At 43.2% G+C, this 27127-nt stretch overlaps 2 protein-coding genes across 6 annotated transcripts in view; one reads left to right on the top strand and one right to left on the bottom strand.

Annotated features, from left to right (window-relative positions):
* The window catches only part of PDE6A (phosphodiesterase 6A), a 123841-nt gene extending 110898 nt beyond the window's left edge, over positions 1 to 12943 (bottom strand). Inside the window, exon 1 of the mRNA XM_024993841.2 lies at positions 12789 to 12943. The gene's annotated coding sequence lies outside the window, so the exon portion shown is untranslated. The remainder of the gene's footprint in view (positions 1 to 12788) is intronic.
* A 73-nt stretch (positions 12944 to 13016) lies between these two features.
* Positions 13017 to 27127, top strand: part of HMGXB3 (HMG-box containing 3) — a 60954-nt gene continuing 46843 nt past the window's right edge. For 3 of the 5 annotated variants that reach the window (XM_002689290.6, XM_015472321.3, XM_015472322.3), the window contains exons 1-5: positions 13017 to 13492; positions 16557 to 16695; positions 17577 to 17751; positions 21024 to 21521; positions 23090 to 23188. In XM_002689290.6, coding sequence (XP_002689336.3) covers positions 16559 to 16695; positions 17577 to 17751; positions 21024 to 21521; positions 23090 to 23188 — 909 coding nt within the window. In that variant the 5' untranslated portion in view covers positions 13017 to 13492; positions 16557 to 16558. Of the gene's footprint in view, positions 13493 to 13750; positions 13774 to 13903; positions 16252 to 16556; positions 16696 to 17576; positions 17752 to 21023; positions 21522 to 23089; positions 23189 to 27127 lie in introns of those variants that run through there. The other 2 variants (XM_059888792.1, XM_059888791.1) reach the window with 2 other exon arrangements.

Here is a 27127-nt window from a genome sequence, read left to right on the forward strand (position 1 = left end):
AAGTGCAAGAGGGAAGTGTTTCTAACTAAGCATATTTAGGTCGCAAGTGAATTTTAAAATACCGTCTCTTTACGTTGGAGTGTGATTTAGTCATTCATTTTTGCCACCAGACAAAAGTATTTGTCCTTACAGAAAATCTTAAAGCATAAAAAAGCCTAGTTCTTTCCTTTTTGCTTTGGGGTCCTGAGTCCCCTCTGGGGACTCAATTTTTCTATCAGTGAAGTAGGGGAAGAGGACTGGATTGCTCAAAGAGTCTGCCAGTTCTTATGTTGCAGGACTCTTGTTCGTTACTGTGTTGAAATCAGAAAATTCAAATCTGGCTTATGTTTTACTACTGTCCTAACACTGAATTTTGAAGCACATTTTCCTCATCAGATTGCAGCTAACACCTTATACCAACTAAGTGAGAGAAGTGGGAGTGCAGTTCCTAAGTGGAGCACATACCACTTTGTAAGGACTAATCTGTACTACCATCTCTTCCCCATACCTGCTGAGAGCCTCCCGGAGTGTCCCCCCTCGTCTGCCTCTCAACTGTGGAGAAGAAGTAGGAGTGTGTGTATAGGGTTAAGGACAGTTGTCAGTCTTCCTTTGGCAGTGCTTTGGTAGCCCTGGGCATTCTGCTCCTAAGCTCGCACCTGCCCCACAGGGTGAAGGAGTGTGCCCTCACTCCGTCTGCACGCAGCATCTAGGATCCAGAGCCCCTGCAGTGCCTCCCACACTCATCCTCTGGCATCTCCTCTAACCAACTTGGAGGGCTCTGCGATCCTGTCGGTCCTTTCAGTGCTTGTGTCCTTGGCCTTGTTTCTCCTCATATAGCACTACTGCTTAAAGTTTGAATTTCCAGATCCATTGTAACTGATCAAAGTATGGCTCTTCTTGGAGAAATAGCCACATGTGCATGTATATACAGACACTTGATTAGAAAAAAAGGCTGGTTCATGGACCCTCATATCATAAAACACCTTGCATTGTAAGCTCTCCCCAGATGACTGTATCCACATTTATGGCTTTAATTCCCTTATTATATGTATGCTAATGCCAGCCAAACATAATTTCCAGCCTGACATTTCTAAACACTAACCAGCATGTCTGTCTGTGTATAAATCTCCACAGCTGTTACTGGACAGTTCAACCTGGATCCCACAGGCATCTCATAAGCAATATATCTCCAGGCACCTCCTATTTAACCTCTCTTGATTATGGCATGAGCTAGCTACTCAAGCCAGAATCCTGGGAAATTCTAGAACATTCCTCTTCATCTCTCACACCAAAGCCATCTACCTGACAAGTCTTTGAAGTCCAACACCTCTTCTTTGCCCTCAATGTGTATCATTTCTCTTTGGGATGATGTCACAGCCTAACTAGTTTACCTGTATTTCTGCAGCTCAGCCTCTACATTGGTTCTCAGTTTCTACAAAAATGAAGTTTGACACTTGTAAGTGGTTCTCCAGTGTTTTTAGGGTAAGTTCAAGATTAATGCTTTAGCCAACAGGACCTTAAAAACTGTTCTTGCTTGCATCTCCAGTCACTTGTCCTACCACACATCCTTTGCTTGACATCCCTACGTCTAACGTTAGCTATTCCCAAATGGGCCATTTTTTTAATACTCAGGCCTTTTTATAGAAGGCTATTCCTTCTGCCAGGGATTGCTTCCCAGCCCCATATACATAACTCCCTACTCTTTCTTCAGACACTTCACATTAAATGTCTCTGGCTCTTAGCAACAATTCCTATTGAATTCCTCTTCTCGTGAGGCTCCTTTGGGCTCTATCTCTATACTTCTGTAAATTTCTCTGATTATTCTCTAAAATGGCATTTACAACTCTTATTATTTTTCCCTCCTCTCATTGATATCCTCTGCTTCCTGGACTGCTTGAGGGGAGGGTCATGAACTTAATTCATTCTTTGTGCCTCTCAGGTCAGCAGTGGGTATTTTATTAAGGTCCAACATGTCAGTGATTATTGAAAGCACGGATATATTGATGGGTGACTATTTCTTTAACACTGGCTTATTTGCAGAGCCTGTCAATTATCTGCCCAGTCAATTAGGTGGCATGTGTTATCAATAGTTGAAGGGATAAGTGTGTATAATGGGGTGAATTGGGTAGTCTGAGGTACAGTTATTTCTTTTTTTAAAAATAATTTTATTTATTTTTGGCTGTGGTGGGTCTTCTTTGCTGCACAGATTTTTCTCTAGTTGTGGACATTGGGGGCTACTCTAGTTGCTGTAGGCAGGCCTCTCATTGCTGTGGCTTCTCTTGTTACGGAGCACGGGCTTTAGGACGCACAGGCTTCAGTAGTTGCAGTGCAAGGGCTCTGTAGCACAGGCTCAGTAGTAGTAGCTCCTTGGCATGTGGGATGTTCCTGGATCAGGGATCTAACCCGTGTCTTCTGCATTGGCAGGCAGATTCTTTACCATTGAGCTACCAGGGAAGCTCAAGGTACAGTTATTTCTAAATCAGTTGCTTGAACAAGTCCCACATCCTGTGTCTCCTCTCCCTTTCCTCTACTTTCTCAGTCTCTGCTATGTCAGAGAAATTCCAAGTGGCTGCTCCTAATTTCTTCAGTTGGCTGAACTGTCTCCCTCATGTAGCCCACCTCTGCCCTCTGGTGGCGGGAATATGCTCTGAGTGAGTGAGTGAAGTTGCTCATTTGTGTCAGACTCATTGTGACCCCATTGACTACAGCTCATGGAATTCTCCAGGCCAGAATACTGGAGTGGGTAGCCTTTTCCTTCTCCAGGGGATCTTCCCAACTCCGAGATTGAACTCAGGTCTCCCGCATTGCGGGCAGATTCTTTACCAGGTGAGCCACAAGGGAAGCCCAAGAATACTAGAGTGGGTAGCCTATCCCTTCTCCAGAGGATCTTCCCGACCCAGGAATCAAACTGAGGTCTCCTGCATTGCAGGAAGATTCTTTACAAACTGAGCTACCAAGGAAGCCCTCTGCTGCTGCTGCTAAGTCGCTTCAGTCGTGTACGACTCTGTGCGACCCCATAGACGGCAGCCCACCAGGCTCCAGCGTCCCTGGGATTCTCCAGGCAAGAACACTGGAGTGGGTTGCCATTTCCTTCTCCAATGCGTGAAAGTGAAAAATGAAAGCGAAGTTGCTCAGTCGTGTCAGACTCTTCGCGACCCCATGGACCACAGCCTACCAGGCTTCTCCATCCATGGGATTCTCCAGGCAAGAGTACTGGAGTGGGGTACCATTGCCTTCTCCAGGAGGCCCTCTACCACATCCCAATTCAAAGATAACTATCTATCCTTTGGTATTATGATTTGTTGGAAAGAGTAAATGGTAAGAAGTGAGACAATGCTTGACATAAATATGCATTCAGTAAGTCTTAGCTTTCTTCTTTTACACATCAGTTTTTAAAATACTTATTTGGCTGCTTGAGGTCTTAATTGCAGTATCTGAGATCTAGTTCCCCTATCAGGGATCGAACCCTGGCCCTCTACATTGGGAGCATGGAGTCTTAGCCACTGGACCACCAGGGAAATCCCTTAGCTTTCTTCCTTTTTAATGAAAGAGCCCTTCATAGGAATAGGGCAAAGACAACTCCTTGAGTTTATCTATTGCTCAGGTTGGGTGGTTCTGGAACACTGAACCCCAAGATATTTTAGTGGTAAGGCAGGTCCTTGCCTCTAGATGGTTGGGTTCCAAATTGGGTGGATAGTAATGACAATGTGTGTGTGTGCGCTCAGTTGTGTCCAACTCTTTGTGACCCTGTGGACTGTAGCCTGCCAGGCTCTGTCCATGGAATTTTCCAGGCAAGAATACTGGAGCAGGTTGCCATTTCCTACTCCAGGGGATCTTCCCGACCCAAGGATAGAACCTGCATCTCTTGTGCCTCCTGTATTGGCAGGTGGATTTTTTTACCACTGCACCACTTGGGAAGCAAGTGATGACAACAGACAGTATTTACAGGTACACTTTTTTATCCTTATGACAGCACAATTGAGGTAGGTCCGTAATCCCAGAATGGTGGCTTAGAAAATGGATTGGTCAGGTGGGACAAAAGCAGAAAGTCAGAGAGAAGCCAGAGAGGGCCTGATGAAGACAGCAGACCAAGGAGGGATAGCATCAACCTTTTTTAGTTTAAAACAGTGTCAAAATCCTCTAATTTTGGGACTTTCCAGGTGGTCCAGTGGTTAAAACTCTGCGCTTTCACTGGGGGGTACAGGTTTGATCCCTGGTGAGGGAACTAAGATCCCACATTCCAGGAGGCAAAACAACAGCAACAACAACAACAAAACCCCAATATCCAAGAGGAGCAAAGTTTCACCTGACATAAACCAGACTGCAAAAGCTCTCCTGGATCTGATATCCATCTACTTGGATATAATTCATATGATATGTTAAATGAGTCAAGAACGTGAGATTTCTCTTTTTAAAGAGCACGTTTAAGCACATACTTACTGAATATTACTATATACAAAGCACTGAGATAAAGCCTTTCACACTAAAGTCTTATCTTACAGAATTGGAGATTCCCGCAGTGACTTTCTGTGCAAAGAAATAGGTTTAACTCTATTAGAATTCTTCATTATCAAAGAATAGATTGTAACCTGGACTGGAATAATATTTGAACAATGATTCATGGCAAAATTTTGCAAGTCCTTTTAAAATAGAGGGCAGCCCTATCTTATCTCCAAATCATTTTCTAGTAGGATCAGTGCTTCTTGCAGTTTTAAAAATAATGTAGCTTTGACATTCAGATCAGATCAGTTGCTCAGTTGTGTCCAACTCTTTGCGACCCCATGAATCGCAGCACGCCAGGCCTCCTTGTCCATCACCAACTCCCGGAGTTCACTGAGACCCACGTCCATCGAGTCAGTGATGCCATCCAGCCATCTCATCCTCTGTCGTCCCCTTCTCCTCCTGCCCCCAATCCCTCCCAGCATCAGAGTCTTTTCCAATGAGTCAACTCTTCACGTGAGGTGGCCAAAGTACTGGAGTTTCAGCTTTAGCATCATTCCTTCCAAAGAAATCCCAGGGCTGATCTCCTTCAGAATGGACTGGTTGGATCTCCTTGCAGTCCAAGGGACTCTCAAGAGTCTTCTCCATCACCACAGTTCAAAAGCATCAATTCTTCAGCGCTCAGCCTTCTTCACAGTCCAACTCTCACATCCGTACATGACCACAGGAAAAACCATAGCCTTGACTAGAAGAACCTTTGTTGGCAAAGTAATGTCTCTGCTTTTGAATATGCTATCTAGGTTGGTCATAACTTTCCTTCCAAGGAGTAAGCGTCTTTTAATTTCATGGCTGCAGTCACCATGTGCAGTGATTTTGGAGCCCAGAAAAATAAAGTCTGACACTGTTTCCACTGTTTCCCCATCTATTTCCCATGAAGTGGTGGGACGGGATGCCATGGTCTTCGTTTTATGAATGTTGAGCTTTAAGCCAACTTTTTCACTCTCCACTTTCACTTTCATCAAGAGGCTTTTGAGCCAAAGATGGAGAAGCTTTATACAGTCAGCAAAAACAAGACCAGGAGCTGACTGTGGCTCAGACCATGAACTCCTTATTGCCAAATTCAGACTTAAATTGAAGAAAGTAGGGAAAACCACTAGACCATACAGGTATGACCTAAATCAAATCCCTTATGATTATACAGTGGAAGTGAGAAATAGATTTAAGGGCCTAGATCTGATAGATAGAGTGCCTGATGAACAATGGAATGAGGTTTGTGACATTGTACAGGAGACAGGGATCAAGACCATTCCCATAGAAGAGAAATGCAAAAAAGCAAAATGGCTGTCTGGGGAGGCCTTACAAATAGCTGTGAAAAGAAGAGAAGCGAAAAGCAAAGGAGAAAAGGAAAGATATAAACATCTGAATGCAGAGTTCCAAAGAATAGCAAGAAGAGATAAGAAAGCCTTCTTCAGCGATCAATGCAAAGAAATAGAGGAAAACAACAGAATGGGAAAGACTAGGGATCTCTTCAAGAAAATCAGAGATACCAAAGGAACATTTCATGCAAAGATGAGCTCGATAAAGGACAGAAATGGTATGGCCCTAACAGAAGCAGAAGATATTAAGAAGAGATGGCAAGAATACACAGAAGAACTGTACAAAAAAGATCTTCACGACCCAGATAATCATGGTGGTGTGATCACTGACCTAGAGCCAGACATCCTGGAATGTGAAGTCAAGTGGGCCTTGGAAAGCATCACTACGAACAAAGCTTTGACATTACTTGATGTTAATTTATACACCAGTACTTACTGATGTGCATACTGATGTTTACTGATGTTCCCAGCACAGTGCTAGGCACCTTTATGGTTACAAAGGCAGAGTGGTTCCTGCTCTCATGAAGCTTACAGTCTGGCTACAGAATGTTGACAAAACATTTAAGTGCTTAACTGAATGATAGAGACAGCAGTGCTGAGGAGTCGAGGGAGAGAAAGGTGGAACAGGCGCTGGAGTCTTCAAGAAGGGCTAAAAGAAAGAGGACTCTGGTTAGTGCTTGAAGAACATGTGAGGCCCAGCTTGGTAGAGAACAGGGTGAGGCATTCAGGCAAAGGCACCTGGCGGACATGGGTGTGTAATGAAGACAACGGCCCATGGTGGGGGCCACACTAAACTGTCCTGACAACCAAGCTGGAGATGCAGGTTGGAATCAACTCCAGAGGGTGCTAGAACTCAGCTAAATAGTCTTGCTTTTGTAGGCCTTTGGGAGCCACTACAGATAATTGGGGAGGGGAAAGAGTTCTAACATTATGTGCAAAATGGACTTCAGGAGAAAGATGAGGGAAGAAATTAGAAATTTTATCTGTAATCCTGACACATGGTGAGAGCAATTAAGGTGCTGACAGTGAGACAGAACCACAGGACTTAGCCAGAACACAGAGTTTTCCTCTCCTATGTGTTAATAATTTAAAATATGTATAGTAACTTTAATTCAAATTATATTGTTAAAAGGAAAAAATATCCATAATGTTTTAAAAAAACATATCTATTTAAGCATCTGCTTTGTGTGTGTTTGTTCTTTTGTTCAACATGGAAGTGGTATTTTCTATGATTAATCTGCTTTATACATCTGGTTCAATTAAGTAACTACAGGAAGAAAAATCACTAAATTGCTATGGATTTCTAAAATATCCATAAAATTAACTTGTGGCAGGGAACCACCCTACAACAGTAACAGGTATTGCGTGTACCTTCTAAAAATGAACCTGACACTTATCTAACTCATGATGAATAGATACTAGGTTTAGTATAGATAGGGTTTCAGATAGGGTTTCAAATAGATAGGGTTTCAAAGGATATTAAGCATGCCTTTTTATAGGAGAAAAGCTTTTAGTATAATTTAATTTTTAATTTTTAACTAGAGGATAATTGCTTTACAGTGGTATGTTTAATATAAATTTGATGATAAATTTGTACAGTTTTAAATAATTTAACTCTGCTCTCACAGACTCTTTGAAGAACAAACACAAATGAATAAGGGTGATTTATGGGCTTCCCTGGTAGTTCAGTGGTAAAGAATCCACCTGCCAGTGTGGGAGATGCAGATTTGATCCCTGACCTGGAAGGATCCCTTGGAGAAGGAAATGGCAAACCACTCTAGTATTCTTGCCTGGGAAACACCACGGTCAGAGGAGCCTGGTGGGCTACAGTCCATGGGGTCCCAAAGAGCTGGACATGAGTTAGTGACTTAACAACAACAGCAATGAAGTAATTGTAGTGAAGGCAAACAGTGTGCCCTTGTATTAATGACATGGTCCAGGCTGGGTTATCCACTAGTGTGCAGAGGACCACCGTGGATTATCAGAATAATCCAAACATTCTCACACAGGTCATCTCTCTTATAAATGTTCCTCACACCTTGCCTGGATTTGAGAGGTACAGTGGTATTACCATGCTTTGCAGGTTGTAGCATGTCTCCTCTTTCAGGCACTTTATTTCCCTATACTCTGGGACCCTACTGATAATAATCCTGAAGTACTAAAAGATGCTTTGATAGGCTAGAGGGCTCTTGGTAATTCTTTTGACATAGATGTACCTCTACTGAATACTTGGTAGGGCATTCAGGAAAATAGCTAAGAAGGTCCTGGAGTTACTAGATCAGCAGGAAGGAGTTACAGTTCTAGAGTAAGAACATCTGATGCTTTTTTTTTTTTTTTTTGACAGTTAGTGATTGGGAGTATTTAGATGGCCAGTTAAAAAGAGAAGTGGTAGAACACAGCAGGACCAGTGCTTCTCAAGCACGAACCTTGGACCACATCAGCATTGGCATTGCCTGGGAACTTATCAGAAATGAAAACCCTTGAGTCCAAAATTCCATTCAAGAAAGTTTCCTGATTATTTCAGAAAACTGGAATGTTGTCATAATATTGCTCAAAATTTAAGTGCAATATCCTATCTAAAGAAATTTATTCTTGTAAACTACATCCTCTGAATTAAAAGCAGTTAATTTCTATATTATTTTGTTTGGAGGAAATCTGTAATTTTGGAATCAACAAGAGTTTGCATCACTTTTCTCATTAAATATTCATCTATGCATTTAGCTGTCCAAAAATGGCACCAAGAACACCCCCACAAGTGGAAAGGAACTGTCTAAGCGTCTGTGCACTTGAGATGGCCTCTGTGATGGTGATTTTTGGCTGCTGTGGTAAAGATGCCTCCCCCTTATCTTCACTTCCAGCTTCATCAGTACTTTCGCTGGCTCCCATGTCCTGGATGACCTCTGTGTCCAACAGCTCCTGAGAGATGATGAGGTCATCATCTGCAGTGACAAAGTCTTGGAAATTTATTTCATTTGGGACACAAGTGGCAAGAGCCACCAAGTGCCATAACTTTTCAGTGGCAATACCTGGTTCACCGGTGGCTGCTTCTGTGTCAGAATCTGTCAGTTCCACAGGGACGATGCCTGCCTGCTGCCAGCATTTCACCACTGTGGACCGCTAGTTGACTGACCACCATGCTGCAGCAATCATGCCATCAGCCTGCTTGATGTCCACTTTTTCTTGATCCTCACTGCTGTTGAACTTGAGGAAGATCCGTTGTAAAGGTGGCTCCTGTACAGCACTTTCATGGTATGAATTATGCCAAGATTCAGTGGCTGCAGGACGGCAGTACAGTTTGAGGGCAGATACCACACCTGACTCCTTTCCAAACATGGAAGAAGCATGCTGTGAGCAGAGCACTTGTCGATCAGCAGGAGGCTCCAGCGTTCCGCCTGCTTCATCCTGGCATCCACTTGCATCAGCCACTCATTAAACAGATCCTGTGTCATCCATGCCTGCTGGTTGGCTCAGCAGTCACAGGGGAGGGAATGGACATTCTTGAGGCAGTGTGGGTTGGCTGACCTACCAACAATCAACGGTCTCATTTTTTCAGTTCCTAAAGTGCTGCAACAAAAGAGTGCTGTCAACTGCTGCCTTGCTTTCTTGTCCCCTCGACAATGGTCCCCTTTAGCAGCAAGTGTGCGCTGGGGAAGCAACTGGAAAAACATTCCTGTCTCATCATCATTAAAGATATCATCTGGGCTGAAGTCAGCAACTAGTTTTATAATTTCCTCTGCATGCCACTTGTTAACTGTTCATTAATCTCTCACTATCCCCTCTACAGACTGCTTTCAAAGAAATTTCGTGGCGATCCTGAAGTCTGTTCAGCCAGCCCACAACTTGCTTGAAAACTGTCATAGCCAAGCATATTGGCCAAGTTTAGTGCTTTTTTCCGAATGACAGAACCAGTCACAAGAACTGGACTGGATTTCTTGAAACCAGGCAAAAACAGCCTTATCAATGTCGTCATAAAAAGCATTCCTTATCCTTTTCTGCTGAAGTCCCATACATGCCTCCCGCATCTTTTTTCAAATTTGGCATGATCCTTCAGTATTCTGGCCTAGAGAATTTCATGGACTATGTAGTCCATGGCGTCACAGAGTCAGACACGACTGAGTGACTTTCACTTTAAGAATGTAGACAGAGTAGAAGGAGTGATGCCAAATTCTTTTGCCACATTGCCTTTTGCCTGAGTCTACAGCTTCCACAACTCTCATTTTCTCCTCCAGGGAGAACTGCGGATGCTTCTTGTTCCCCTTGTTTGCCATATCTGTAGAGTGAGGGTCGGGCCACAACTACCAAGGCTGTGTCCGTTCCTCCTCTCGGCTTGTTTTGCTACAAGTGTGGAAAACCGAGAAGACAGAATGGAGTGCCTATCAGGAACCAAAGATAATGGATTCCCCCTAAAAGATGAGTTCAGATTTTTTAAAATCGTATTAAAAAATGATAAGGCCAAAGTCAAGAGAAGATGGGATTCATGCTACTGACTTTTTGTAGAGATTACTTATACAGATTCATCATATTAATAGAATGTTTGAAATAGAAGAGATCTAGTCAAGTTTCCTCAAATTTTCTGAGCCTTCATAAAAATAATAACTGTGTCTGCTGTCTGCTATGAGACTAGACTGAAATAATAGATGGTAAAAGCTCTGCAAATAGCAATGCATTATATAAATTCAAGGAATTATTATCAGGCTTATTTCATAGATGCAGAAACTGAGGCCCAGGGAAGGGGCTTACCCAGGTTCATATAGCTCAGATTTCTTGACTCAGATTAGTGCTGTTTCTGCCAGTCTATAGTCCTGCTTGAAATCCCACCACCATGAAATCTTTATAGCTCTGTCACCATGGTTTGGAAGGATTTTTCACTGTGGGAAGATGTTTCCGGTAGCCACACATTCATTTAATAAATAATTACAGGTGCCTAGTGGTGAGGATACAGTGATGAACAACATTGTCAAGGTTCCTGCCCTTGTGAAATATACAATGTGATATAGGGAGATAAACAATAATTGAACAGAAAAATTAGTTAATCTAGAGTGTGATATGTACTATGAAGGAAATAATCCAGCAGTAGCAGTTCTGGTAACTGCCTGCTTAAACCTTTTATCATGAGAATCCTCTGAGAACAAGAGAAGCTGCTGTGCTTTAGGCTGTGAGACTTCTGCCACTACCTCCACACGTCTATCCATTCATGACATCCTCTTTGTGCTAAGCACTATACTTGATGTCAGCCATACAAAGATGAATGCAGCATAGTGCTTACCACTGAGGACATTACTAGGGAAGCAGGGAAGACAAAACTATAGAGTGTATGGAGTACTTTAATAGAGGCTACAGTGTACTGTGGAAGAACAAAGAAGTGGGATGATCAACTGGTGGGACAGAGATGGGCAGTGTATTTCTAAGAGGAAACAAGATTGATGTTGGGAGTTAAAGTATAAACAAACAGGAGTTCATGAGATAGAAGGAACTATGTGTAAAGGCAATGAAGTACTGTAGAAAATAAAAAGGCATTGTCGGGGGGAAAGTGTCTTTGGAGAAGAAAACAAGGATCTTGGGATAGTAAGAGGCCTTTAGAGTTTTGGGGGTTTTTGTTTGTTTGTTTTTGGAATGACATGATCAGATTTGCACTTTAGAAAAGTCTTTTGGTTGCAAGGTGGAGTACCTAATGGGTAAAGTACATTTTCCTAAGAGGTGGCCCTAAATCTGAAGATAAATGCAGGCTAGCCTATAGGCTATATATAGTTGGGCTATGTTAATTTGAGTGCAACAAGAAGCTCCTAAAGGATTTTAAGCAAAGAGAAAGATGACTGCTGTGTGAAGAATGGAATGGAAGGGTGTCAGAGAAAAAGGAGGAGACTAGGAGGCTGTTGCAGGACCCTTGATGTGAGATAATGGTGGCTTGTTTTAGAGTAATAATGGAGATGGTAAGAAGCGGTCAGTTTGGGACAATGTTTTTTCAGATCTTCCTGATGGATTGGTGCAAGAGGAGTCAAGGATAACTCCCAAGGAGTCAAGGATAACTCCCAGATTTCTGGCTTGAGCACTTAGCAATTGAGTGAATGGTGATGCCATTTACAGAAATAAGTACCAATTATTGGTTCTTTGTAAACATAACTTGTTATTAATACTTTACATGCTTAATACAGCTTATATGTGATGGGACTGGAATTCAAACCCAAGGAGGCTCAGTACAAAGCTAGCATTCTGCATACTACAGAGTGCGATATAGCTTGTTCTGGGAACAATACCAGTACTGAGAAGAGATGTGGAAGGAGAATGACTCAGAGCCAAATCAAGACCTTGGAGGTCAAGTTCGAATTTTATTCTAAGTAAACAAGAGGACACTGGAGGGTCTTAAGCAGAGAGTGACCTAATCAGATTTACAGTACAAAAAGATATGTCTGCGTGTTGTGTGGAGAATAGATTGTAGAGGGAAAAGAGGGGAGATTGGAAGAAACTGCATCAGTTCAGGCAGGTGACTAGGAGAAGGCTGGTGACAGTGGTAGATGGAGAAAGCCGATAGTGGTATAAGCAGAAAATAAGCAAATCCGGGAGTTGGTGATGGACAGGGAGGCCTGGCGTGCTGCAATTCATGGGGTCGCAAAGAGTCGGACACGATTGAGCGACTGAACTGAAGAGTGCAGGGACTTGTACAAATGTAGGACGATCTGTGACATCGGCAGGAAGGGACAATTCTTATCTGATTGCACATGTCATTCAGTTCCATTTGAATCAGTCACAACCATTACTGTGCGTGGGACGGTCGGAGAGACGGATTGCGGGTAGATCACTGGGTGAGGAGGACGGCTTGATGAAGCGCTAAGAAGTAACAAACCTATCCTGAACAAGCGGTGACAGAGCAGGAATGGGGTCATGCCTTGAACGCCGTGCTGGGGGATCGTGCTGAGGCTCCCCTGGCCGGACTTGGCTTTGACAGGCGAGGCGGGGCCTCGACCCCCGCCCTCGGCACAGCCCCGCCCCATTTACCTGAACGCCCTACGGCAACACCCGAGGGGCTGAGGGCGTCCAGCGCGGGCGGCCGTAGCTTCCTCCGCCTCCCGGAACCTCTAGCAGGAAGCAGTCCGTCCTCCTTAGCAGCCCCCTTCTAAGTCTCTAAGCAGTTTCTATGGGCCCGCCCCTCAATCTGAGATGGACTACTGCGCTTGCGCGAGGGGTCGCACGCAGTCACGCGCCGTCGGCCGCTTCCGGTGCGCCGCGAGGGCTGCCGGGTCTCCCTGGCGATCGGAGGTGTGCTGCTGACTGCTGCTGCCGCCGCTGTTGGGGCTGAGCCGGTTCCGCGGTGACGCCCGTGTCCCTGCTTTCTTCGTCGGGCTTCCCGGGGCTTGACCCCCGGGGCCCTCGGCAGGCGTCATTGAAGAGCCTGCGGGGCGGACGTGTGCTTCCACACCCTCCCTCCACGACCCCATATCGCGACTCCGAGGAAGGGGAGCGAGAGAGGCTGTCGCGACTCCGCGCCGTGTGTCGCCGGGCGGGGCCGCGGGGCCGGGGCTCCTCTAGCCCCCGGGATGCGCGCGCGAGTCCTCGCCTCCACTTCCTTGCTGCCACTGCCACGACTGGAGCCGCCTCTCGCCGACAGCGCGGAGCGCGAGTGCGCCGGCCAGCCCCCTCGTCGAGCCCCCTGGCCCGGCGCCACCGGGAATGTGAGCCGCGCGGTTTGCACGCTTCTCCAGGTAAGTCCCGCCCTTGAGCGCCGCGCTGCACGAGCTGGGCGCCCACGAGCTGGGAGCTGCGGCTCTCTGAGCGCTGTTGCCTCTTCCTCAATGTAGGAGCAGTGAGCCTTAGTCTCCTCCCGCATTCGTCTAAGGCCTATAGGCCAACCATGGCCCACAGCTGTGCTGTCAAACGCCGTTTAATGAGGGTCCGAGGGGTATCTGATGGGACAGTGAAAGTGTGTCACATATTTCAAGTATTACCTTTTCTTTTACAAGAGGAGAAAACTGAGGCTTCGAGAGTGAGAGTAGATTGCTCAAGGTCATAGAACTTTGTGCGCTTGCTGTTAAAGTGCGTGAATTAAATTAGTACCCTGATCCTCTGCCCTCCAGAGCCCTTGGTTTTACCCTTTATATTATCTTGGCTTTTTTTTTTTTTGCATTGCTGTATTGGGGACTAGGATCTGAAAACAACTCTTGAACCCAGGCTTAAGCCAGGCTAGTCAAACAAGCCAAAACCCAGGGTAGTCTCTTCCTGCCTCTAACCCTCAATGTGTTTGTATGACTTTTGTTTTTTAACTTGTTTTGCTCTGCGTGCTAAAACCCTGTATGTCATTCTTTACAGAAGCTCTCCTGCAATTATTGCTTTTCTCTGTGAGACTCAAAGGCTGAGGAGTCAGTTATTGAAGGCAAAAAAAGCACATCCTCAAATAGCCTTGATTTGAACCCTCCGGTCCCTTACCCAATGAAGGCACTGGCCTGTTTCTGACCCAGCCGAATGTGGGTTATGTTCTCCTCCAGAGTTGTGCTGTACCAGAAGGCTGGGGGTTTTTTTGAGGCCGGGGGTGGGTTGTTATGTTTTCTAGTGGTAAGGGAAATTATTTAGAGGTGGTACAGAAGTAGAAAGAACTTTAGGAATAGTGTGTTCTTAGCCTTTGGTATATCTTTAAAAATTAAAAGTGAAATATTTATCTACATTTTCTGGGAGAGGGTATTTCCACTTTCATAGGATTCTCAAAGGTATTCTTGCCTTTCAAAGTTAGGAGCCACAGATTTCAGCCTCTTCAGTCTCACTTGAGGAACAACAGAATTTTAGGGTGGGAATAGACTTGCCTGAGATCGCATGGTTAGAATTTAGACTTGGATCCAGGTCTCCTGACTCAACATGCAGTGCTCTTTTTCTCATTATAACTTATCAGATACTTCATCATTTGTGGAGTGAGTTCTAAATTGAGATGTGAGTGGACCTTGTAATACACATATCAGTTCTGTGTTTACTTACATAGCTCCTTCTTCCCAGAATCCTAAATTATCTTCTCACAGATTTTCCAGAGCAACTATATTATTTCTTGTAAAATGAAGTTTCTGGGAACCTTTCTGCATCCAAGGATTGAGTCTGGGTAAAACTCCAATGTCGAATGTGGCCACAAATAAACTAACTCTTCTTGAACTAGTCATTGAGTTTTTTTGTAATGCCTTCCTTTCCCTAGGAAAGGCTATTAGTAGATTATCTGTTTCTTAGACCAGTTCTGGGAAGTTAATGTCTGTCTGTCAGATTACTGTTTACACCTGAGTGGTTCATTACCTTAGTCACTAACCATATGTGGCTATTTGAACTAATTACAATTAAACAAAGTGAAATCAATTCAAGTTCTTCAGTCACACAATCCATATTTCAGGTGCTCAGTAGCTATAAGTAGCTACCATATTGGAGGAGCACAGATGAAGAACATTTCAGTCATTTCAAAATGTTAATAGAACAGTGCTGATTTAGAATGTTGCTAATGGAGATGGGAGCAGTGTAGTATAATGGAAGAAGGCTCACAGTTGAATTTTTGAGTTAAAAAAAAAAATCTGCTTTTCAAGTCCCTGGGTGTAGTGTCTCTTTGGGGAGGTCATTAAGCATCTCAGTCACAGACTATTCATCTTTAATAATGAACCCTTTTTGTATAGCACCTGACTGTTCCTTGAGCCTTATCACTATAAATCCATGGTAAGGTGGGAGAGACATTGCTTCTTACTGTTTAAAGAGAGAGAATTGAACCTAAAGCAGCTTAAGGACCTGTCCAAAGTCACACAAGTTGGCAGAGTGTAAATAAACTTCCTACATATTGGCACTTATTACACGTTTGAATGAATGAAAATCAATGAAGCATTTTACTTAAGGCATGAAACATGAGGGAGCGTCCAGAACTGACTCCTGGCTAAGTATTCACCTGTTAACATATGGAATTCTTATAACATGGGGCTAATAAATCTTTGAGTTGAAGGATTACTAAGTGTCTCATGAGTGAATATAAGTGAAAGGGCTAAGCTAGTGATCCCAGATTTGCCTGGTCAGAGGAATCACCTGGGGCGCTTGTTAAGGATGTGTTGTTCAGTCACTGAGTTATGTCCGACTCTTTGTGATCCCACGGACTGCAGCACGCCAGGCTTCCCTGTCCTTCACTGTCTCCTGGAGTTTGCTCAGACTCATGTCCATTGAGTCGGTGAGGCCATCCAACCATCTCATCCTCTGTTGCCCCCTTCTCCTGCCCTCAGTCTTTCCCAGCATCAGGTCTTTTCCAGTGAGTCGGCTCTTTGCATCAGGTGGCCAGAGTATTGGAGCTCCAGCATGAAGGGCTTCCCCAATGGCTCAGCAGGTTAAGAATCTACCTGCAGTGCAGGAGACACAGAAGACGAGCATTTAATTCCTGGGTCAGGAAGATCCCCTGGAGGAGGAAAATGGCAACCCACTCCAATATTGTTGCCTGAAAAAATCCCATGGACAGAGGAGCCTGGTAGGCTACAGCCCAAAGGGTCAAAAAGAGTCAGACATGCCTGAACAACTAAGCACATGGCACAGAAATCTTGTTAAGGATGCAGATTGCCATACCCTTTAGAGATTCTGATTAGAAGGCTGAGGTGGAATCCTAAAATCTGTATATTTAGTAAGTCCCCAGGTGGTGCTTAAGATACATCTGCTGAGTTTGGGAAATGACTGAGTCTTAAAGCCCTGGCAGAGATAAGGGATCATTGGATTGGGAGGCTGCTGTCCTCTTTCAGGTAGATTCTTGACACTTGTTTGTGTTTGACTTTCCTCTAGCCATGGATGCATCGTATGATGGTACTGAGGTAACTGTCGTGATGGAGGAAATTGAGGAAGCCTACTGTTACACCTCCCCTGGGCCACCCAAGAAGAAAAAGAAGTATAAAATCCATGGAGAAAAGGCCAAGAAACCCAGGTTAGCCAACACATTTTGGTAGCTGGCATTTATAAACAGAATCTGCTTGGAGATCTCTGTTGAACAAGAAGACTTTAGACTGTGTCCAGATTCATTGAGAATGCCATGTCAGTTCTTGAAGTCTCCTGATAGAGGTAGTGGGGTTGGGGGAGAGGGAGTTGGGGAGTAGGAAGTGGCCAGTTGATGTCAGCAGTTGTCATTCCTTTCCAAATTTTGGTCCTGTTTCTAGGCTGTAGCAGGAAATAGGCATACAAATGGTGGAAAACTCTGTACAAGAGAACCACATCCTGCATTATTAATACTTCTGTTGTCTATTAGGGCATCAATAAAAATATGGAATTATAAGTAGCACCAATGATACCTATAAAGAATATCCAGATTGTAGCTCTAATCTCCTTCTTAACTGTGAACTCCCCAGACTTCTTGCCGAGGCTCCCAGCTCTGGGTCACTTCGACAGGTCTGCTTGCTTCCCTCTCGGCCTCGGCTAGGTGTTGTTTACCAGAGAGATGACCAAAGGCTATGTAGATGAGGAGGATGTGAGTGGTAATCAGTCCTCTAACCTTTTCCTAAAAGTGGAATGACAGAACATTTGTATCTGTTTTTTGCCCATATTGGGATTTAGAGTCAGCCATCCCTGCAGAAAAAGTGGTGGTGGTGAAGTAAACCAGATAAGCCTTTGCTTCCAGGTTTCTGGAGGGAGAAACCTCCTGTCATTTACCCTCTGGGGATATTATTTAAATGCTTCTTTGCTTCAGTCTCTGTTTACAGAAATGCTTTTGAAATGAAAAGCTGGGTTTTGTATTTAACTCTTCACTACTCAAATATTGTAGAATTTACTGGTTGAGGGAGGGGAAACCTCATGAAGTCCTTGCTTCCTCAGGTCTGCTTACCTTCTCTACTATTACGACATCTACCTGAAAGTGCAGCAGGAGCTCCCCCACCTCCCTCAGTCTGAGATCAATAAGAAGATTAGTGAGAGTTGGAGGCTTCTCAGTGTGGCTGAGAGGAGTTACTACCTGGAGAAAGCCAAACTAGAGAAAGAAGGTCTGGATCCTGTAAGTAATTTTTTTTCCCCCTTCAGCTAATACCTCCATTGCTGTAGTGGTAAGGCTTGGGGAATCCAGCCTCTTGTTCTCCGGTTTTCTTCTCTTGGGAAAACTTTTAAGTTGAGTCATTTTTACCTTTCTTGAGTCTGATATTGTCTCTTTCTCTTTTTTGTCTGCGCCACATGGCTTGCAGAATCTTAAGCCAACCAGGGGTTGCACCTGGGCCATGGCATGGAAAGTGCTGAGTCCCAAACACTGGACTGCCAGGGGACTCCCTCTGTTTCCATTCTGATGATGCCCCACACTCTCTTATACTCTGCTTGTGGCCGTACATTATCTCCAGGGAGCCTTAGGTTCCTTTTCTGAATTTTAGCAAACTTGGAGCCTCTCGTCCTTGTGAGTAGTTAAGTGTTCCTTTGCCTTCATTGAGTAGCTTCTACAGACATTTTCCCTACACCGTGGATTTTCATGTTATCAATTGAGTGTGAATGTTATTAATTTGTGTTGTGTTGACCACTATAAGTTATCCCATAATCAGCAGTTAGGCTTGTGAGTTTAGAGGTAGACACAGCTGCTTTATATAAGACCATGTTCTAGCACTGGTATTGAACTATTGAACGAAAAGTGTAAGCCTAAAGCTGAAGTTCATGGAAGGGACTAAGCCTTTGAACGTCTGCATTAAAGAATAAGCAAGAAAACTCTTTGGTTTGTGTCTGTCAGCCATTTTGTTATTACTGTTCACAATAATAAAATGTACTGACAACTGTTAGTACTGCCTTTTTTTTTTTTTTTTTTAACTAAAATTCCAACAGGAAAAATAACCTTGTTGTAAGTGGAAACCTTTTCACCTTAACTCCTTGTTTTCCAATTGAAACAACAGTCTCTGACTTTTTTGATTGTATAGAGCAAAAGTTCTTCAGGAATGCAATGACGATGCTATAGCAAAACAGGTTATGTTTCCTTCAGTGGTGCCCATCTGCCACTGGCCACCATTGAGATTAGTTTGTCCTTGTTGGCTTGGCATTGGTCTTCTTAGAAGAGCTCTGTGTTGCCTACCATCTGGGAGGTGCCGCTCTACCCCTCCTCTGGATGAGTTGTTTGTAAACTGTGAGTCTAGGAAACAATCCCTGTGGAGAAGGAGAGGTGAAGTCTAGGAAAAGTACACATATTTTCTTTGGTTTCCCCATTATAAAGTCACAAACTTTTTGCCCACGATACAAGAAAATTTTACCTAATGCTGAAGTGATACGGTTTTTAGTTTTTAAAAAATTTTCAATTTTTTGGCCATGTGGGATCATAGTTCGCCCAACCAGGAATTGAACCCATGCTCCCTTTATTATAGAAGCACAGAGTCTTACCCAGTGGGCCTCCAGGGAAGTCCCCTGACATAGCTTTTAAAACTGGGTGTTGTTATAGGTTCTTATTAAGACTTAAAAAACTTAAGTAGATCATCTATAGTGATTTTTTATCCATATGTAAATTTGTATCTACCATCATCTCCACCACTATCCCCAAGATTATTATGAATAAACTAGCTCTAATATTAACTAGCTATAACCTTGAAAGAATCATTTAAGCTTTGAGTCCTGCTTTCCTTATTTGTAAAATGGGGATAATAGTATCTGTTCGCAGTGTTTAAAATAGATAATGTAAAACACCTGGCTGAATTCTTGGAACATAGTGACTTGGTCAGTAAATACCACTCTTTAGTAGATTAAATGTCCAGTGACCATATAATAAGAAAAGGTGACATTTAACGAGCATCTGGGATGTACCAAGACCGGGTGAGATTTTCTATGCTGTTTGACCTCTCCCCAATTACCTGGTGTGCAGGTGGGACCCTCTGCCTGCATTCTGTGGGAACCTGTTGGAGACCTTGTGGTGGGCTATGTCCCTTGCAGCTCTTTAGGGCTCTTGCCAGGTTGCTGGGCCTGTGGTTGCAGTGTCATTCCTTACAGTGTGTAAGATGAATGTCATTCAGGCTGCCCTGGTTTCTCTGGGCTTGGATTTGTTGATAAAGTCCAGACCAGCCTTTGTATTTGCCACCATTTAGTTTTGTTCTCTTGACCTGTCGGCTTCAAAGGGTGACTTGAGGATATCATTTCTTCATTTTGTCTCCAGTAAAGGCTCCATAATGGGTTTGGACAGTTTGCTTTCAAGTTTCACCTGAGTGCTTCCTTTGTAGCCTAAGTCTCATCCACTTCTTTTGATTTTTTTTTTTAAAGATCCTTTTGTAATTGATTCAGTTGTTTTTAAATGATGCTTCTAAAATTAGTTTTTGGTCCAATTAATTTCCATTCTCACTTATCTGTTCACTTTGAGCTTTTCTGTTTTCCTTATTGGGTAACTTTCAGTTTAAATTGAAAAAATAAAACACAATCACCTTTTTCTTGGTTCCAGGTAGCCATGCAGAGCTGTGGCTTCTAGTGTTCTGGTACCTGGTCTTCTAGCTCCTTAGAAGACCTGGCCTGGAGTTTCAGTCTTACTACTCACTAATTGTGTGTCTTGGGAAAGTTTACCCTCCTGCATTTCTCTCATTTGAGAAATGGGCATGATAATAGTACCTAACTTAATAGTATTGCTTTTAAGAAGTATTTTCTAAACCTTCCTAGGTCAGTGTTAATGTTTATATTCTCCCACCTCCCCTAGTATATTCAGGTCCTTATTGTATAACCCCTCCCCTATACACATTCTGTTGTGAAGCCTTCTTTGCAAGTCTGGGAGAAGCTATGATGTCAGAATTCTTCCTTGCTTCCCTGAGATCCAGAGTGGCCTATTGGTTTGTATCTTATGCTTTAAATGTTTCATTGAGCATTATACGTCCTGGCATCTAAATCTCCCTTATACATCCTGGCATCTAAAGCTACTTTGAAATCCTAAAGTGTCAGAGCTGGAAAAGAACTCATAAATAGCCAGATTCAGTTCCCTTGTTTTACAGATAGGGCAGCAAAACCTAAAAAGGGGAAAGAATTTGTTCAAGACTCCACCAGATCTGGGAGTTCAGCTCACAGTTGCATGATGCCAAGATCAGTGCCCCTTATAGAATCTAACCCACTTATTGTCTCCTTTGTGACTGAGTAAGTTACACTGGCTAAAGTATGATTCAAATGAAGATGATATTGCTATTGGCAGAGGCTAACCCTAAGTCATAGGTCAAGAGAATGGAATCTTTCTGGTTCTTCTGTGGGGGGGGCGGGGGGGGGAAGCTTATACATGTATATTCACGTGGTCTTACTCTGTTATCTCTGCTTGTCTCCCCGACGTGGCTTCTTCATCGTCAGAACTCTAAGCTCTCTGGACTGACTGCTGTGGTTCCGGACATCCCAGGTTTCCGCAAGATCCTCCCTCGCTCAGATTACATCATCATCCCCAAGAGCAGCCTGCAGGAGGAGCGGAGCTGCCCTCAGCTAGAGCTGTGTGTGGCCCAGAACCAGATGTCCCCCAAAGGACCATCTCTTGTGTCCAACACTGCCCTGGAGACAGTGCCCGGCCATGCAGGCATGGCAGAACAATGCCTGACTGTGGAGGCCTTAGCTGAGGATGTGGGAGCCCTTGCCCAGCCTGGTGCTGTACAGGAGATCGCCACCTCAGAGATCCTCAGCCAGGATGTGCTCCTAAATGAGGCTTCCCTGGAGGTAGGGGAGAGCCACCAGCCTTATCAGACAAGCCTGGTTATTGAAGAGACCTTAGTGAACGGCTCATCAGACCTCACCACTGGAAGCCTGACTGTGCCCCACCCCCAGGTGGGGGAGAGTATGTCTGTAGTAACAGTCATGAGGGTAAGTGACAGGTACTGTGATTGTGCTTTACCTGAGAGAGTTAAAAAGGCAGCTAGACCCATGCAGTGTGATTCTGGAGTAGTGGTAATTAGGAATTGGTGTGGCACTTCTAAGTTGGACTGCAGTCCTCTTGAACCTTTTTGCCCCTAGGCTTGGTCCAAAGTCCTCTTCAGTTTCTTAGGCATTCTCACATCTCCACTTGCTCAGATTAGCCAGTGTTTTCTTCACACGAGATAAGGTACATTAGGAGGGATGGGAATGATATTTGTCCATGAGTCAAAGCCAGGATCTGTTAGGCTGTTGGCATTGGTTAGGATTTTATGTTCCCTTACGATTGTTTCAACAAACATAATAGCATCTTGAAAACTGTTTAGGAGGGATTGTAAATGGCCTTCCTGGGCACAGAGTAAGTAGAAGAAGGAAGTTCTTTTCACAGTCAGGTTGATCGGACTAATAGCCAAGAAAACAGGGGGAGATCTCTTCCCAGTGGCTTTCCATTCATGCCCAGTTGAGGGGAAAGAGCAGTGATTTCAGTGATTACCACAGCGTGGACCCTGGAAGTGAAGAGTTGGGGAGCTGCCACCAGGCTGTCTGTCATCCTGGGTAGGATGGCATCCTGAGAGAGGTAGTTGTCCTGCTCAATGTAAGAGGACCAGCATGCAGTGGCCCCTACAGCTGGATGGGTGAGAGCAGATAGCCCTCCAAAGGATTCCTTGCCAGGCATAAATTTTATTATTTGTTGCCGCAGTGCTGTATATGGTAATGAAGCATGCCATTGACCTGATTAATAGGTCTAGTCAAGGCTATGGTTTTTCCAGTGGTGATGTATGGATGTGAAAGTTGGACTGTGAAGAAAGCTGAGCACTGAAGAATTGATGCTTTTGAACTGTGGTGTTGGAGAAGACTCTTGAGAGTGCCTTGGACTGCAAGGAGATCCAACCAGTCCATCCTAAAGGAGATTAGTCCTGGGATTTCTTTGGAAGGAATGATGCTAAAGCTGAAACTCCAGTACTTTGGCCACCTCATGGGAAGAGTTGACTCATTGGAAAAGACTCTGATGCTGGGAGGGATTGGGGGCAGGAGGAGAAGGGGACGACAGAGGATGAGATGGCTGGATGGCATCACCGACTTGATCGACATGAGTTTGGGTGAACTCCGGGAGTTGGTGATGGACAGGGGGGCCTGGTGTGCTATGGTTCATGGGGGTCGCAAAGAGTTGGACATGAGTGAGCGACTGAACTGAACTGAATAGGTTCCTAAGAACATCTGATGGTCACAAGAATCGGTTTCTTTGACTATTGATGTGATCTTTGGAGTCTTAAGTATCTTAACCTCAGTTTTCTCATTTGTAAAATGAGGATAGCACATTCCCTGTGGTAGTGGTTTTCTTTGTCCTTAGTTAAACTTTTATTTTGAGATAATTGTAGATTCATATGTTTTCTTGATGCACCCACTGGATAAGCATGTTATCTTTGGTTATTGGACTTGATTATCTTCAGTGTTATGAGTGCTCCTGGGTGTTCTTCACTCCATCTCAATAAAACTGTCTTGTCTCCCTGTACCCGCAGGATTCCGGTGAGAGTAGCTCCTCTGCGCCAGCCACACAGTTCATTATGTTGCCTCTTCCTGCCTACTCGGTTGTGGAGAATCCCACCTCCATCAAACTGGTTAGTATGTGGGGAGTTGATGGAGATTATGGCTCTGTAAGAATTCTCTTTTAGGTAGTTTTCTAAAATTGTTAATGAACTTAGGACATGGCGACTGGCAGAGATCTCAGAGATTTTCTGGTTCAGATATTCTTAACTGGGGGTGAGGGAGTTGGGGGCGGGTCTGTGAATAGAGCTCCACAGGATCCTTGAACTCAAGTTACATACAAATTTTTCTCTTTGAGAAAGTAATTTCTTGGGATAGGTTCCATGGGTTTTATCATATTTTCTGAAGTGTTGATGTAGAAAACTTGAGAGATCACTGATAGAATTCAATCCTGTTATTGTGCAGGTTAGGGAAAAGGTCCAAAGAAGAAAAAGGACTTGTTCTGTGATTCAGGGTCACTGAGCTGCGAGACAAGGCAGAACAAGGACCCAGGGCTTTTGATTCTCAGTGTTACTTCCGTCACACGCTGCAGCGTGTGGGCTGAGACTTTGCCTTAGGGTTTTGTGAAGGACCTCCAGCACACTGTTGAGAAGTGCTGTGAGCCAGCGCCTTTGTCTGTCTGCCTGTCTAAGGTGAAAGTATCTAGTCTTTCATCATTAGCTGTAGGTTTTTCATGGATACCCTTATCATGTTTAGGAAGTTATTTTTTCTGGAAGTTTTTAACAGGATTGGATATTGGATTTTTGTGTGTCTTTAGAAATGATTGGGGTTTTTTTGTTGTTGTTGTTAGTATGATTAATAGTATTTTTCAAATGTTAACTTTGTGTTCCTGGGGTAGACTTCACTTAGCAGTGATATATTATCCTTCTAATATATTACTGGATTGGATTTGATAACATTTTGTTCAGAATTTCTGTATTTATATTCATGAGGAATATTATTGGTCTCTTAATTTTCTTATACAGTGTTTTTCTTGTTTTAGTATCAAAGTTATGCTTCATAGAATGAGCTGTGAAATATTTTCTGCTCTTCTGTTTTTTGAAAGAGTTTTGTATAGTACTGGCATTATTTCTTCCTTAAATGGTTAGAATTATCAATGAACTCATCTGGGCCTGAAGATTTCTTTGTGGGAAGGTTTATAATGGCAAGTCCAATTTTTAAAATATATATAGAACTATTCAGATTATCTATTTTGGAGTGAGCTTTGAAAGTTTGTCTTTCACACAATTTTTAAAAACTGGTAAAATATGTGTAATGAAATTTACCCTTTTAGTCAATTTTAAGTGTACAATTCAAATGCTGTTGGTGTTAAGTATATTCACAGTGTCATGCAGTCATTAGCGCTACCCATTTTCAGAACTTTTTCATCATTCCAACCAGAAACTGTATATGAAACAGTTACTCCCCATTCCCTGCCCCTGCTTTCTACCCTAGGCCCTAGTAAAGCTATTTTACTTTCTTGGAATTTGTGTATTCTAGGTACCTCAAATAAGTGGAATCATTCAAAGACTACCTTTTTAATCTGACTTTTTCATTTAACGTATTTTTAAGGTTCATCTGTCTTATGGCATGTATCAGAATTTCATTCCTTTTTATGGCTATAAAATATTCCATTGTGTGTATATACTACGTTTTGTTTATCCATTCATAAACATTGCTGGATATTTGGTTTATTTCCACCTTTTGATTACTGTGAGTAGTGGTGATAGGAACTTTGGAATACAAATGTCTGTCTGAGTCCCTGTTTCAGTTCTTTTGGATGTAATACCCTAAGGGTAGCATTGCTGAATCATGTGGTGATTCTGTCTTTAAAGTTTTGAGGAACCTGTGTCCTTTTAATATCTATAAAATATGTAGTGATTTCCCTTCTCCATTACTGACACTGATAATTTGGGTCTTCTTTCTTTTTTCTTGATAAACTTGGCCAGAGGTTATTGATTTTATTGCTCTCAGAGAGGGAACATTTGGGTTCATTGATCCTCTCTATTGTTTTTTTGCTTTCTGTTTCACTCATTTCTGCCATGATCTTTATTATCATTCTTCTGCTTGCTTTGGGTTTAATTTGGTCTTACCTAGTTTCTTAAGGTAGAAGCTGAGGTTATTGATTTGAGACTTTCTTTTCTAATATAGCTGCTTAGTGCTTAATTTACCTCCAAGCACTACTTCAGACTTCTCTTGTGGCTCAGCTGGTAAAGAATCTGCCTGCATTGCGGAGACCTGGGTTCAATCTCTTGGTTGGGAAGATCCCCTGGAAAAGGGAAAGGCTGCTGCTGCTGCTGCTGCTAAGTCGCTTCAGTCGTGTCCGACTCTGTGCAACCCTATAGACATCAGCCCACGAGGCTCCCCAGTCCCTGGGATTCTCCAGGCAAGAACACTGGAGTGGGTTGCCATTTCCTTCTCCAATGCATGAAAGTGAAAAGTGAAAGTGAAGTCTTTTAGTTGTGTCTGACTCTTAGCGACCCCATGGACTGCAGCCTACCAGGCCCCTCCACCCATGGGATTTTCCAGGCAAGAGTACTGGAGTGGGGTGCCATTGCCTTCTTCGAGGGAAGGGTTACCCCCTCCAGTATTCTGGCCTGGAGAATTCCATGGTCTGTATAGTCCATGGGGTTGCAAAGAGTCAGACACGACTGAGCGACTTTCACTTTGACTTTCAAGCAGTACTTTTAGTGGCATGCCACAAATTTTGGTAGGGTATGTTTTCATTTTTATTCAGTTGGAAATGCTTTCTAACTTATTTGACCCATGAGTTATTTAGAGGTGTATCACTTTCCAAATATTTGGGATTTTCCAGATATCTTTCAGTATTGATTTCTGATTTGATTCCATTGTGATTAGAACTTTGTAGTTTGTGTAATTCATTTTTATTCAGTTGGAAATGCTTTCTAACTTATTTGACCCATGAGTTATTTAGAGGTGTATCACTTTCCAAATATTTGGGATTTTCCAGATATCTTTCAGTATTGATTTCTGATTTGATTCCATTGTGATTAGAACTTTGTAGTTTGTGTAAGATCTGAATCCTTTTAAATTGAGTGTGGCTTATTTTATGGCTCAGAGTATGGATTCTCTTGATAAATGGTCTAAGTGCATTTGAAAAGAGTGTGTAATCTGCTGTTGGATGGAGTGTTCTGTACATTTCAGATTAGGTTGAGTTGATTTGTGATGTTCCTTGCTGATTTTCTGTCGGCTGTTTCTGTCAACTGCTAAGAAAGCATCTGCCATTCATCATAGATTTGTGTGTTTCTTTTTGCAGTTCTGTTAGTTTATGTGTCATGTATTTTGACTGTTATTAAATACATAAACATTTAGGATTGTTAAATTCTCTGGATACGTTTATTGTTCCTTTATTAAGAAATGGCATTTATCTCTCACACTGTTGCCTGTGAAATCTACTTAGGTCTGATATCAAGCTTGCTTTTGATTATTGTTATTAACGAGCTATATATTTTTCCATCTTTCTACCTTTTTGTAGCTTTGTATTTAAAGTACCTTTTTGGTAGACAGCATATAGTTTGACTGTAAGAGCAAGACCTGTCTGACTGTCTCTGCCTTGTAATTTAGGTATTTAGTATTTAGGCACTATATATTTAATGTGATTATTAATATGATTTGGTTTAAATATGTCCTCTTACTTCTTGTTATTGTTTTGGTTATGTTTTGTTATATTTTCTTTTGAAATGCTTGAATATTTTTTTAAAAAATTATTTGTTTATTTCTGGCTGCCCTGGGTCTTCATTGCTGCATGTGGGCTTTTTACAGGTTGCGGTGGGTGGGAGTTACTCGAGCTGTGGTGCTCAGGTTTCTCACTGCAGAGCGGGCGCCAGAGCGTACGGGCTTCAGTGGTCGCAGCTCCTGGGCTCAGTAGTGGCGGCGCGTGTGCTTAGTTGCCCCCAGGCGTGTGGAATCCTCCCCGACCAGGGATTGAACCCGTGTTCCCTGCATTAGCAGGTGGATTCTTTTTTTTTTTTTGATTCTCCTTCCATGCTTCCAAATCAAACCACATATATCCT

Source organism: Bos taurus, chromosome 7 (genome assembly GCF_002263795.3).
Source record: "Bos taurus isolate L1 Dominette 01449 registration number 42190680 breed Hereford chromosome 7, ARS-UCD2.0, whole genome shotgun sequence".
NCBI lineage: Eukaryota > Metazoa > Chordata > Mammalia > Artiodactyla > Bovidae > Bos > Bos taurus.